The 15,481-nt window shown below is 42.9% G+C and overlaps 1 protein-coding gene across 6 annotated transcripts in view; it reads right to left on the bottom strand.

Moving 5' to 3' along the window:
* ACACA (acetyl-CoA carboxylase alpha) overlaps window positions 1–15,481 on the bottom strand; it is a 208,988-nt gene that overhangs the window by 74,274 nt on the left and 119,233 nt on the right. For all 6 annotated transcript variants that reach the window (XM_078611909.1, XM_078611906.1, XM_078611910.1 and 3 more), the window contains one exon: window positions 14,802–14,912. In XM_078611909.1, coding sequence (XP_078468035.1) covers window positions 14,802–14,912 — 111 coding nt within the window. The remainder of the gene's footprint in view (window positions 1–14,801; window positions 14,913–15,481) is intronic.

The raw sequence follows: 15,481 nt of genomic DNA, 5'->3' as shown, positions 1-15,481 counted from the left end.
TCCACACCACACTGTGAAATTGGTTTTCTGCATCGTAGATTTGTTTAGACCAAGGCCTCCCTTGAAAAGTAAACTTCTGGTCTCAATGGGTTCTTACCTGGTTAGAAACGAAACCTATCTACCGACAATTTGTGGAAAGTGCTTTTCATTCAATTTCCGCACGACCAAAAAAATACCCGACTAAATTGCCGCTATATTCTGCAAATATCACCTGGCAACAGATTTTTCCGTGAACACACAAAAAAAATGGACCGCGCGCCTCTACAGGGTTAAACGGATGAGCTGAACACAAAACACGTTGACGCTATCAGAGTCTGGACTCAGTCTCTTCCCGGGAGCATCGATTCATGAGCGGTTGGCGCTATCGCGTTATAGCCGGTGCACAAACAGCTCATAGGCTGCTGTGAGCGATGCCGTGCATCACTAATGGTGCGGCGCCGTTGCACTAGAGTTATGGCTCAAGGTGCCCCGCTTTAAATTCGGCGAGCAAATTTGATTTTTTTTGTTCCGCCCAACGTAGAAGCCGTGTCAAACTTTAACGTTTATTGTGGCCCGCGTAATACGTTGTCCTGAGACTCCTGTGTGTGAGACCCCTGCCCCAACCATTCTGTTGTACTTCGAGGAGGCAGTTCAGCAAGTTGGCATTTGGCCTTATCTGTGATAATTTTTTAGAGAAATCCCTTCACGAGCAGGCGTTTTCTCTGAACAGGAGTTTCCTCCACGTGGAATAACGTTCGATAAGGAATTGCCCATGTATCCCAAGCAGGACCCTCCTTATATAGTCATGAGGCTCAGTTGAGACTTTCCTACATAAATCAAGGACTATCATTAATGTGAGATTATTAAAGTGGAGTGGAGCGATGGTACAGAGATTAGCTGCCTGCGCTTCGGTCCCAGCAAGATGAGGTCAATTACCGGCCATGGCTAACATCAGTGGTGAGTGATATCTCAACCGGTCCTGAGCCCCCTGTTAACCAACCCCCATTGATCTGCATGGTGAATTATGGTCAAACAACCATCATTACTGACATTGCGTAGGGAGGACTTCCTCCAACAGTGGATTAACAAAGGGCTGTAAATTATTATAAAGAATCAGACATCTGCTGAGGATGGTCGATGAGGAATGTGATGCACTTTTTAAAATCATGACTTTGGATAATACATGTTTTTAATATTCCTTAATGGCGGTGATGGGTCTATTTTGATACAGATACAGCAAATATTGTACTTCAATAAGGAGGCAAGGCATCGTGACTATACTGGAACAGATTTTCCACGCAACAATAAGATGCAACACTTTCATGGGAAAATTAGACCATAATATTAATAAACATAATATCGACCTCAAGTCTTTCGTCAATGGCAACATTATTCACATTGCAAGCATATCATTCAGACTACATGAAGCCAATATTCATTATTGGATCCGGCTAAACTTTTCAATGTAGCAGAAACCTTTTGAAAAAAGAGCCCCAGTGAATATTTAATATGTAAATAAATGGCATTCATGTTACTGGTTGCAATGGGACCTTTTCTGGTTAGAAATGATGGTCTATAACTATTGCTACCACTATGTTTACTACTACTACAGAAAAGACTAACATGGAAGAGCAGGTTCTGGAGGTAAGTAGTCTAATTGGATGCAATGTAGAATATGTAAACAATGGAGATTGGATTTCGATTTAAAGCTTTCGTGACTGCAGGGATTCATCTTCTTGGTTCTTTCGGTAAAGTCACGTAGAATGGAAATAATAAAATAATACAAATAAACTAATAACATAATTCTCACGACGTTTCGGCCACAACGCAAGCATCCGTCCTTAGGAGGAGAACAAGACAGACCTTGCCAATAGCAGGTCCACAAGCAGCCGTCCTCAGGTGGAGAACAGGTCTGTCCTGTTCTCCACCTGAGGACGGCTGCTTGCGTTGTGGCCGAAACGTCGTGAGAATAATTTTATTATGTTTTATTTTTATTATTTTATTATTTCCATTCTACGTGACTTTACCGAAAGAACCAAGAAAATGTAGATTAGGCATCTTGTCAGAAGCGGGAGGGGACTTGCTAAAGGAAGCTGTTGGAGAAAGGATGTTGGGGAACACGCCAAGAGGTAGAAATAGGACAACACTCTTGCCAACTCGAAGACATTAAAAGGAAGCTCCAAAGGGACGGGGGAAATTTGAACAAAAGAACCTGTCTTGAGGCAGATAAGTCAAAAGTAACAACTGCTACTACTGCTGCTGGCAATACTTTGGCTCACTAGGCTGCCCTGTAAATGATGATTTTAGTTCCAAAAGTCTGCAGTTTTAGAGCAGTTGTGCTTCCCAGGCAGTTAGATTTGGTCCCAGCATGAACATTTTCTTTGACACTGAAACAACAGGGTCTTGAGAAATCATTCTGTTTAGATGCATTATTATCCAAAATTGTCTCCCGATTAAATTATCTCGCCAACAGCAGGTCCACGGCAAAAGTTCCCTCTATCTCATCCAATACCATTGTCCCCCAAGCCCACCTTGCAACTCCGCATTCTGCATGGGGGGATTTGGAGCCGTAATTATGCAGAGCGAGTTGAGGTGAGTTCACTTTACCTTCCCCAATCATGTTTTTTTTAGGCGACATATGATACGGTTGAACATCACACCCAGGGCGAATACAAATTATGCTGCAGTGCAAACTGTGTCATCAACAACAGCAAGATTATTTTAAGCTTATTGAAGAAGCATACACGTAATTTATTATCATTATATTGCTGCAACGTTTAGGGACGGCCTAAGATCTCTCTTCACCTATGACGCCCTGGTCGTTCATAGCAGTCTGTGGCTGCATATAGCTCACCGACGAGCCTCAATGGAGGCAAACCCCATCCACATCTCCCACGCTGCGGTCGAGCCTAATGCCTTCTCTCTTAAAGACCCGCTGGCCGAAAAGATAAGCACAGCGTTTGTCAGCGAGCGAAACCCTCCCATCAATTTTTTTTTTAACGCAAACATCATCAGCCACCGAATCCAATCTCCCCTCCCTCCCAATTTAAGCATCCTGTGTCCTCTCACGCACTCCCTCTCTTGCCGCCCCAATCCCCCACACCCCACTGAACTCCCAGAGGCCTTCACACCACCCCCGCGCATCCACCACCTCCCCCCAACCGCCACTCCTCCACCGCGCCCCCCCCCCAACCGCCCCCCCTGAACCTGCCTGCTCACAACCGCATGTCCAAAGCGCTCGTCTGCTGTGATGGTGGGGGGTGGCGAGTGTCTCTGAGGCGCGAGGCACCGCCACGCATTATCATGATTTCAATTTTCGCAGGAGCATCCAGGGTCCCCCGGGGTCGCCAACATTGATTCTGCCTCGTGCATACATTTGGTAAACACGGAGGCGGGCGCGGCACGGGGGAGACTCCGGGAATACTTATTGCGGCCGGCTGTCCTTAAGACGCTGTGCTCATTCGTGCGTGCGCCTCGCCCCTGTGAATTTTGATTGCTCGGCACCCAGTAAGGTAGAGGTGCAGCTCTGCAATTTCTTGCTCAAGCCACTGCTGGCAGAAGAGCCGCCTCCACGCTAGAGGGAGCTCGAGAGAGCCCATGTACACTGCGGCTATGTTTCTCGATTTCATATTGCACCTCTTAGTTTGTATTCCATTCAGATAGTGCAGCAGGAACTGTATGCCTTGCATATCTACGTCTTTGAATGTGCCTGTGTATATGGTTATGGTAAAGGTGCGGTAGTGTAGCGGTTAGCACGATGCTGGCCACCAACCCCCTCGTGTACTGTGCCGGCCTTCACAGGTGCTCACTAACAGCACTTGCCCCAGCATCGGTGACGAATATCTGAACGAGTCCTGGGCATCCCCTAGGTCGACTCAGCCTTAAATTAGTATCTGGTGCGGTGTGTAAACATCGCCACTGGGGAGACAAAGGCGGTCAGGCCATCGTGCACTATGCCGGCCTTCATGGGTGCTTGCTAACACCACTTATCCCAAAAATCTGTTAAGGCTATACAGGGGATCTTTGTCGTTTTAGAAAAGGTGCAGCCCTGCAATTGTTTGCTCACATCACTGCTGTCGGAAGGTCCTACGCTAGGAGCTCTAGAGAGCCACTGCAAGGGGGTATGTTGGCCTACTCTTCTTCCACGCTGGCGAGGCATCTTGAAAGAGGTGGGAGCACCTCCACTTTACCCCACCCATTTATACTTAAGGATAGACAGAAGCAGGGCACCATTGTTTCCACTTCCATACGAGGAGATCAAATCGAACTAATGACCTCTGGATTGCAAGTGTGTTGTGTTAACCATTACACCACAGCAGCATCCGTCGCTCAGTGCCAAACCTTAACCCATTGGTGTGAGCCACGAATCCATACCCCAATGGCGCCCCCCCCAACTCAAAACCCCAACTCCGGCTAGCACCCCAACTGAAAACATCTCCGACAAAAGTGGGAGCCCACAGGCAGACTGCAACACACCATAGGTAGTCCATATTACTGCCGATGCAGCCGTATAAAACATAAAAGACAATAAGATGCTTGCTATGGCGTGATTACTTCAATGATATTGCAGCCGGGCATGGCGGCATATGTCCTGTGATACTTTGAGTGGGAATGTCACGTGGATTCGTGACACTATTTCCAGATCTCCTAGGCAGAAGATGGCAGTCTAGCAAGTTGTGTTTGTGAACTCTTGGTGTGGACAGATGAATATTGTCTCTTCCATTTGAGTGGGCATTCTCCGGATACTCGAGTTTTTTTTCCCAATAATACATACTGCTCCTAATTATTTGGATATGATAACAGGACATATACGACATATATTTTGCTCCATTCTTACACATTATATAAGTCAGTAAAGAACTGCCATTGTGTTGTTTAATGACATTTTTGTAATGTATCGGTAGTTTTGTCTCTTTTTTATTTTTTAAACTGCTTTCAATAATTCTGGTATACCCTATGGGCTTTGACACGCCTAAATAATGATCTATATCTAAACATTACTGACGGCAATACATACATTGGTCATCGCTTAAAATAGAAAACAATGCGTTGCGTCAAATGCAATGAGGTTACTGTGCAACTGGTCTGATCAATCTATTGTCAGGAGCACAGTAACAACAATCACCACCGTTCGACTTGTACAGAGCCTTGGTGTGCGTCACACTGCGGTTCATTCCTCATTCAGTCTGCTGCGATGACTTTTTCAGGTGATGTTGCCAATGAGGGCCTGTTCTGTCCATCTAGTGTCGAAAGATCCAATCAAAGGCCGGTCTGTCATTGTATTGTCCAACGATCCAATCAGCGCACTGGTGATAATGTATTGCCTGAAGAGCCCATCGGAGACTGTATTGTCAAAGCATTGTCTCAAATCCCATCAGAGGAAGTTTTTTTTCCATCCATTGTCCACATATCCCATCAGAGACCAGTTTGTCAATGTATTGTCTAAAGAGCCCATCAGAGACTGGTCTGCACAATGTATGGTCTGAAGAGACCATCAGGGGCCCAATTGTCAATCTATTGTCCAAAGACCCCATCTGAGACTGATCTGTCAGTACATTTCTTCAAGAGGCCATCAGAGACTGGTTTGTTGATCTATTGCCTAGAGGCCTCATCAGAGAGCAGTCTGTCAGTATAATGTCTGAAGAGTGCACCAGAGACTGGTTTGTCAATCTATTGTCTAAAGTCTTCAGAGACTGGTCCGTCAGTATAATGTATATTGTTAAGATGTAGTCTGTAGACAGTCGATTGTGTAAATACCCCATCAAAGGCAAAATATGTCTGTTCTATTTTATACATACCTATGAGAAACTGGTTCGGTCAATCTATTGTCGAAAGATCCCTTCAGAGGTCAGTATCCTATTATACTGTTTAAAGATGGGGGTCTTTAGACAGTCTATTGTATTTGTGTATAGAAACCCACCAGGGGAAAATATTTCAGCCTATTGTATGAAGACCCCATCAGAGACTGGTCTGTCAATGTATTTTCTAAAGACCTCCCAAAGAAATACAATTCCAAAAGCAAAAAGAGAGTCAAGCAAACTCCAAAACAGTTAGTTCGTGAATACTAAGCTTGCTCAAAATTGTCAGCGAAACAAAACAAACAAAAAATCCCGCGTAAATGTTACGCGAGCTGAATGGCTCCACGGTGAGGGCTAAAAATAAAACATCCTCACGTCAATACTTGGGAAAAGTGGCAGACAGGTGCAAAAAAATAAGAGAAAAGCAGGGGGGGGGGGAAAGGGGAAAAAACGATACCGTGGATTGGCAGGTTTATTTTCCTGTTAAACTGCGGCTGCTATAACGTGCACAGGGGCTGACGGATTAGGGGCTGACAGAGGTCAGAGTTCATTCCAATACCCCTCTCACCCTGCTGTATTTGCATACTTTGTGAAGCTGGGTCATTTGTCAAATGAAGCACGGGCTCAGAAGCCTGCAGTGTGCACGCGTGCGTGCGTTTAGAAGGGAGAACGGCTTCTCAGAATAATTTATCGTTGGATATGATTAATAAGAGTTATCTGTGTTGCATTTTTTTTGTTAAATAATCAAGCCACAGCTTTGCGTTCGCGACGAAAAGCTCGCAACTGAGAGCCATCGCCGTGTAACACTTCCCCTCTTTTTTGAAAACCGTCGCTTAAAAATGACGATGCACTACGTCGTAAATAAATTAAAACACACAAAATAAAAAATAATAACGCCACCTCCACCGCCCCCCACTCCGAATAAAATTTCCAGAGGTACGAAATTATAAATATTTTTTCATTTAAAAAAGATTTAGCTTAAAAATGGCAGAATGTTAGATTGATTCTTCCCCGAGCATATTTTTTATGCCTTCCGATTTTCATTGTGTACTTTCTCACACTAGTATGGTTATAAAACATGGTTAATGATGCGTGCAAGTGCACGCGGCGATTGGAGCTCCAAGGCGCTCACAAAGGACTCTCCCAGCAGCAATCATTCAGCTCGCCTGATTTAAAACGCTACACACTTTTCTAATCGCCCTTAACTCGTTGCTGTTCAGAATTTGTCGCAAAATTATGCATTTTATAACCACAAGCGGGGCTCTCCGTCACGCTTTAAATCAGAATTCGACTTTATTTTTTAAAAAGAGCACGTTTAATATTTCGAAATCAATACCGCTGTACTGGCTAACTGAGCAAACGACATTGGAGGAAAATTAAAATGAGCAAATTTGATTTTTTTTTGTAGAGACACCGGTTAAGGATTTTTTTCTTTGTTTTAGTCTGGAGGTCAGTGCACTCGTCGGCAAGAGAGTTGACACCCAGGAAATTCTGCGGGGAAAACCAGCGGGCCCCATCTACCAGGCCGTGGTGTACGGTGCTTTTTCTGGAAGATTTTGCTGTTTTTTCCTGGATTATTCTATTTGCGCGTAGTCACTTTAAGATGTTTTCTTGTTCATGTTTTTGTTTTTTGCACCCGATTCAAGAGGGCTATACCAAATAAATGAAATGAAAAAATGAAACTTAAAGACTCTCCATAACCCAGGTTTTTTAAAGACTCTGTGACATTATTCGCAACAGCAACACATTGCTTCAAAGTGCAAATCCAAATAGAATATATAATAATTGTTATTATACCAATGTTGGTTTTTTTTCATAATAAAAAATAAAGGAGTGGCAGCCAGGGAGGCAAGATATCGGATTTCTATTGAAGAGATGGAGCGATTAAATCAGTTTGTGTGCAGGTGCTAGGTGTTTTGTTACATCTCAGGAGCTTGGGGAGGACTTCATCCAGTGGATTGACCATGGCTGCTGCTGATGATATGTTTATAAAAACAATACTTACACTGAAAACATTTTAAAAAGAGTCCTGCATTGACATTGAGTATTTGGCCAACTACAACGTTGAATCGGTGTTTGTGTGTTTAATTGAAAGTTTCTGACATATCTACAATGTTGCAAAACAATGAATAAAACTATATATTGAATCGATCCTGTTCACATTAAAATACACCAAGGTGTAAATATTTACGGGGAAAATGTCTATATTTTCACAAATAGAAATGTATTGAAATGCGATAAAATTAATACAATCAAGATTTGTAAATAAGAAGACGTATCTTCCGCGGCAGTTGGTCTTGAGCGGCGATCAGCAGTCAAGCTGAACTGCGACCGTCGGGATGTCTACCAACTAGACAATTAAATACAATCGCAGATGGGACGTCTACACCTGAGCAAGAAGTGTCATAATTGGCAATTAGTCGGGCGTATTGCACGTGAACTTGCAACGCTGCATTTGTTGTGTTTTATTTTATTTGCGAGGCGCATTCCGTCCATTATTTACAAATGAGCTCACGGAATTGTTCAGCTCTCACTAATACGCGCACCTTGAACAAATGTGCGTCTGTGCCAGATTTATTCAAAAATGTTTTAGCGCACACATTACAGCGACGTCTGCATAATCTGAGCACGCAAAAAGGAACACGGCTAAACTTTATCTTGTTGTCTCGTTCTGATAGGATATGTTTTGTTGTCATGCATTAAGAAGTTGTTATACTTCAGCGTGGCTTAATACGACTTCTTTCTATTTTACGGGCTGCCTATGACAAGTGAACGCCATCACAAGAGGGAATTCTTGTATTTTTACATCATATATATTGTGTACAAACGTGAATAGAAACAACTTGGGTGTAACTACTGGAAAACCCACTCGAAGTTTACTGTCAAAATAACGATAAACTGCATGTACACAGGCAACCATACACACAATATATAAAAGGACATAACAAGAAAAATACTGAAATTGATATTGGCTGGGTGGAATGACTATGCGTGCCTGCAATCTGAGCAATTCTGAAGTGTGGCTGGTGAATCGCAAAAAATATGGAGTAATCAAGTGTGAGACAACAAAAATGATGTCAAAGAGATGGTGGCTGTCAGAGGCAACAGTGAAAGTAGGTTTGAGAGCTGCGTGTGTAGAGATTTGAGTATTCTCCTCTCGTACGCATGTGATTTCTCTGCGTACATACTCTCATTTCCTCCCAGATATCAAATAAACAAAAACATTAATTGCCAAAAATCCTCAGCAGCATCCTCCTAAAAATAAGTCTTAAGAGTGGTTTAATAAAATCTTACTGTTATGATACACACAGTAAATAATGTACGATGTATGTAATATTGAAAAGGAGCGGTGGGGCAGTGGTTAGCACACCGTGACGTGAACCCGGCAATCAAAGTTTGACTCCGAGTCACGGTTAACCTCAGTCGCGAGTGAAGTCTGAACCAGTCGTGGGCCCCGAAATTCCCCAATCCATGGTCAAACAAATCCCCCTCTAATGCTGAAAGCTGCATGTGGATTGATAAAGTACCGAAAATTACTAAATTATACATGATAATATGCAAGGCATATTGCACTGTAACAATATATATATTGTATATATAGGGCTACTAAAATAGAAATGGGAGAAATAGGAAGAAATGAGGCCCGGCAATGTAACGGTATGTTTTATTGATGCTCGGCTTTAGTGGAGGCCGGGCAATCTGGCTGGAACCGGTTGGGAAAAAAATACTCCACGCTCCGCAGCTCACGGAATGGAAGAGTACGGGAGTGTACGGGAGTGTACGGGAGATCCGTGGAGAGTAGCTACGAGGAGGCGAAAAGAGGAACCAGAGGCAGTGGTATTCATTTAACTGCAAGGGAACAATGTTCTAACCACTGACAATTATAAAAAAAAAAATCCTCCCTTCACCCTCTTCATATTTGACCTTTCAACCCCTAAGTGAAAATATTTTTTCCCGACTGTATGATGTGCAGGTTACTATTTTATAAAGTCAATTTTCCGCTGTCATAACCAAAAGGCAATTATAGGAAAGGTCTTACCTTGAAGCAAGCTTGCTATGGATAGCACATCTTTAGCCATACGGCTGCAGTGTACTTTGGGGTTCAAGGATTTTGAGCGATGAAATTTTATCAATTTGATGAAGACCAAAAAGGGAAAGAAAAAATCCCTCTAATGTTATGTGTGATGAAGGATAGGGATGTGCCGGAGATAGTCCATGGCCAAGGTACGCGCACGAAATGGTGGCGTCAAAAGAGAAAACATTTAAAATACGTTAGGGTTAAAGAATATATATAGGGAGAAAGTGAGATGAGAGAAAGGGCGATAAAGAGTCTACAAAAGCTCATTGAAATTATTGTTATATTTTTCTCAAAGATAGTAACGCTGAAGTGAATTAAAGGAATCTGAAGAAAGAGCACAAGCACAAATCAAGAGAAGAGCCAGGATGCGGAAGAGCTTGAGGGAGGGCACGGGAAGGACCGAACTAGCAACCCAGTGAGTTTCTGCCTGAAGAAACCCAAGTGACGTGTCATCTCCCCAGTAGATAGAATTCATTAATCCTGTGTTGTTACAAAACATAATAAGCATTAATAAATGATTGTATCCAACACATCAATTTTAAACGATTCTGATGACGATAACTATTCACCATTCCGATCTTACTTTTGTGCTCCAATATCCGCAAATTAAAGATAGAATCATTATTATAAAAAAAATATTCGTGGCAATTTTTTCAGGGCGGGAGGGAGGGGGGAGGAAACGTATTCCACGCTTCCGCGCATTTCTAAAGGGCCCGGCCAATGAGTCAGTGCGGCGGGCGACAGCCTCGGCTGGAGTGGCGCCGCAGACGTGATTGGCCTACCAAGCAAAACGCCGCAGGGAGAAAACCATTTACACCGCGGCAAATAAAAATCAAGGGACGGAATTACGGGAGCGGGGGCAACATTCATCTAGGTTGCAAGACTGATGGCGACAGTGCAATTTTGTCAGGCAGGATGAATGTCTTAATTTGTTTTCCTCCTCCGTAATTTACATGTTTGAGTTAAGGTTACGCGCGTATTACATGAGTAATGCCTTCCCCCGTGATGACATTACTGTTGGAAGGCACTGGGCCCAGGTTACATCCATCACAGATTAAATGCTGCCACAAGACTCGGGGACTGTAGGAAGTTAATGGCACCTCCGCTACCAACACTTGGCTGCATAAAGTCAAGTTTCATCTAAGAACTAAAAAAAAATCCTGCAAAAAAAATTCCCACTTATTCAAATGGAACCGCTATATATTCTGCGTCCCGTACGCTTATCCTTGGCTCCAACAAAGACATTCCTTTACAATTTACAGTGAACCTCAGCTGCTGAACTTGTGCGACCTTTACGGCGAATCTTATTTTCTCTCCGTGGCCGTGCTCCATTTTACAATCGGCTCAAACGAACGCTTCAGCATTTTAACTACCTCTGCTTCCACGCCATCCCTGCACCGTGGCGTCCGCATTCATTTCATTTTGCTGTCCTTGTAGTTGTGGGGTTTCTTTGTTTTTGTCTAGTTTTGTTTATATATTATTAGCTGCGTCTCAGCCCCTTGCCTCCTGTGTCCCCGTTTGCATTAGCATTTCGCACCACTGGGCTGTGTCTGCACGCGGAGGCTGAAAATACCTCCACGCCAACGTCATTAATAACACCAGTGCCTTACGACTCAAACGTCTTACAAAGATAGCGTTTTGGGCAATGCCCCCTTTTTCTTCTGAGAAAGAATAGGGCACTGCTCCAATCTTGTCATGTCCGCAATATACATTAACAGCAGGGTGGAGAGGTAGTGCAGTGGTTAGAGTAATGCACGATGAACCCGGCAATCTGAGTTTGATTCCTGGCCATGGCTAACATCAGTAGAAAGTGGTGTCTGAATCTGTACCGGGGCCCGAAATTCACGAACCCACACTGCCCAGCTTGGTGAAGTATGGTAAAAAAAAAAACCTCACCCCACGATCGATACGGCATGAAGATGCCTTCATCGACCAGTGCAATTCACAAAGGGCTGCAAATTACAATTCATTATTTATTACAGTAAAAACTACAGGATCCTAAACATAATTGTAGTATTTTAACCACGGCTTTGAAAATAATGTCATTGCATTTTAGTATTTTTTTTATATCTCCCCAAAAAAATTAAGTAATCATTTACAGATAGGCATTTGTTAAGGCCTTCCAATGCTGTATCAATCAAGGGAGTTTGTTTGGTTAGTGGAGGTTGGTGAATCAGGGTTCGGGGGGAGCCAGGACTGGTTCAAATGTCACTCGTCATTGACGTTAGCCATGACTGGAAATCAACCTCAGGTCACTGGTCACCAATCCTCGGCCATCTAACATATGTACAAGATAGCATGATTGAAATTGTAAAAAAAATGCGTACATTTGTAACTACAATTGACCCAAATTAAAATAAATTACTGTAATCAAGCGCATCTGGATAAAGGCCAATGGGAATGAGGGCTTTATTTTTGGAATGAGGGCTTTATTTTTGGAAAGAGGGAAACCTCAATGTAATTCAGACCAAGACATTAAACACCTTCACTCAGCCCTAACCTTAAACTTATTCCAACACGCATTTTATAGCACTAACAAAATCATGAATGTGAGCGCTAACGCTAACTAACCACAACACTAATCCTGACTGTAATCAAACAATGCCATTGATTTATTTTATTACCCAGAATGCTCTACAGTATGCATAAGAGTGTTTTGTGTATATACAATGCCATTAAGCTTTGCACTTAACTGAGATAGCCTCAAAGCTTAACGTCTGGAAAAGTTTTATTGGGTTGTGTTGGGAGCAGAACTTTCATACAGTTTGGAATTTGCATACTAGGGTTAGAACTATCTGGAACGTACATAGATTACTTTTATTGATGTGTAAATGTTTTAACACATTCGTCAATAACACTGTGGCCTTAAAAATAAATACATTTAAAAGGTGATGTTTTGGGCAATGGCCCTTCTTCATCGCACGTAGATAGAGTGCCCATAGAGATAGAGTGGAAAATAATAGTTGCAGATTGCACTTAACAGTATGGGGCCTGATAAGAATTTTTTTTTCGGTATAGCCTTCTTAAATTGGCATATAAATAGTTACCTAATAGTAGCTTGTTGAGTAACAGACACACCTTCCATAAAGCAAAACGTATTACTAAATAATGCCATTTATATATTTTTTTTCTGGTACATTTCTTTGTTGGAAGGTTAGTTCTTGTCTGGAAAAGGCACAATCTATGTATGTTGAACTTCTTTTGCACCATACTTAGCCAACCGTGCTAACTGGAGGTGCAGAGGAAGGACAACAAATTAAAGACAAAAACTAGTTCTAAAGAAATTACTTTTCAACATATATTAAAAATTGCATAGCTCCAGTGGCTTCCCTAATATTGAAGGAAGAGCGTTCCAGACGGCCGCAGAAGCGTACCTGAAAGTGAGTGATGCAGTGATTGTCTTTCTTCGATTGCTAGCCAAAAGGCACGACTTTGCAATGCATTGCTGGGCCCAATTACTATTTCAACAAAAATAATTTAACTGCCCTACATTCCTGAGAAATCTGAGAAATGTGCGTGTGCACCACCGTCAACATAGCATCACCAACTTTTGCATTTATTTACCCATTTATGACCAGGTAATAGTTGCATTGGGGAGAAGTGGTGGTGCAGTTGTCAGCACAGTGTCACGTGAAAAACAAAGCCCAAGGCTGATTCTCGACCACGGCTAACATCAGTGGCGTGCAATCTCTGATTCAGTTCTGGGGCTCCTTCTTCACCAACCCGCACTGACCAGTGTGGTGAAGTATTGGAAGATGACGCTTCTGGATTGACAAAGCTCGATGAATTTTTTTTCTTTCATAATTACTGTTTGTTTTCAAGGGAGATACCAAGCTTAATTAAGTACACAGCGTAAAAATGCCAAAACAAAGTAGAATGGGCATTAAACGCCCTGTAAATTGTACAACACATTTAAGAATGAATGCTAACAATGCTGTATAATTGATAGACATTAATTATTCAATAATGTGCAATTGGAAAAAAATCAAGAGGACGTCTTGAGACTCATATAAGTAAACTCACTGTCGAGGCACATATTGGCCAATTCACAGCACTGAGCTAACAACCCTGAGGTCATGAGTTTTAAATCAGGTTTCAGTGACGAGCACTTAAACCAAGTTACCAAGAGCAGGGACTCAAAGGGTTCAGCCCGGTCGCCCGTAACTACATAATGACAATGACAATAAATGTTACGTAAAACAGTGAATTTAGCTAAGCCCAGCTCTAAAGGATAAAACCTGGGGTACCCTAACCATGAATCATCATTAATGAGTACCATCATGAATGGTGTTTTGAAGCCATGTTCCAGAGACTGCGTCACGGACAATGTGATGTTAGATTCCAAATTGTGAAGAGTTCCAAGTGAAAGTTTAGTTGTCTCAAGACATGATGACGATAACAGCGCCACTGGGCTATACGAGTTGACTGGAAGATAATTAAAACTTAAAACATTAAAAGACCTGTGAGCAGCTAAATTCAAATTAAACAAAAAGTCAAAAGGGGACTTGGCAAAACACCGGAGGTTAGGGTTTGGATCAGCAGCAGGGCTAGGATTAGGGGTAAGGCTGGTTTCTGCGTGGATAATGTGACTAGGGTTCGGGACATGAAGAGTACCTGGGTGTATAGTGTAGCTAGGGTTAGGGGGAGGGCTAGTATCTGGTTGGCTAGTGTGGTTAAGGATGGGGTGGAGTCTATTTGGCTAGTATAGTTAAGGCCATAGGTAAGGATAGGTTAGAGTTTGGTTGGTTAGCATGATTATGAGTGTGACTGTTGTTTGGCTAGTGTGTTTGGTTGGCCAGTGTAGTCCACATTATGAGGACTAGGGTCTGATTGTCTTGTATGGTTTGAGTTCTATGGGTATAACTTGAGTTGTATTGGCTAGTGTGCCCCCCAACCCACCCGCAACCTCGTTGCCAAGTCGGCTTCTGTTCACGTCGCTCTCTCACCTTGTTGAGGGCGGCTGCCCCCGTGAGAATGATGTGGGAGTTCTCCACCTGGATGACCCTCTGACCCAGCCTCACCAGGTAGGCCCCAATTCCAATGGCGCGACAAGACACCTGCGCACAAATAAAACGAAACAATAACAACAAAAGCAGTGATGAATATCATTCCTTAGGTTTAGGTTTTGTTTCAGCACAGGTGAAACCCACTGGGCAATGCACACTCATTTTCCATTGGGACCTGGTTACAGAACAGAAAGGAAAATCAGGAACAAAACAATCCAAAAACTGTACATCGTCAGGTTCCTGGGTTCAAATCTGGGTTTCAGCCACCGGTGATTAAACCAAGTTCAGAAGCATTGCGAGTTGATTGTCTAATTGTGGCATAAAGATGCAAGTATTAATTGACCAAATACATCTACTATACAGACATTATATCATGCATGTGTAACCCAAGCCCACTGTGTCTCGCTCTTCTGGCCACAAACTTCACCGAGAACACAGCGGTAGTTATCATTAAATCACATTGCCAAAGTTCGGTCGTACTCCGCATTGGATTCTGGCTTCGGCTCTATGTCTCTTGCGATGACTCTGGTGACCCGCTAGGTCATGTACGTATCCTCAACAGTGCTCAACGAGACTAAGGACTTAGGATATGGGAGCCAAGTGAAATGCTGAAACAGTGT

The sequence above is a fragment of the Lampetra planeri genome, chromosome 37 (genome assembly GCF_965212315.1).
Source record: "Lampetra planeri chromosome 37, kcLamPlan1.2.h2, whole genome shotgun sequence".
NCBI classification, from domain to species: Eukaryota; Metazoa; Chordata; class Hyperoartia; order Petromyzontiformes; family Petromyzontidae; genus Lampetra; species Lampetra planeri.
The sequence above is the reverse complement of the archived record's forward strand: the minus strand, read 5'-3'. Positions and strand labels throughout refer to the sequence as shown.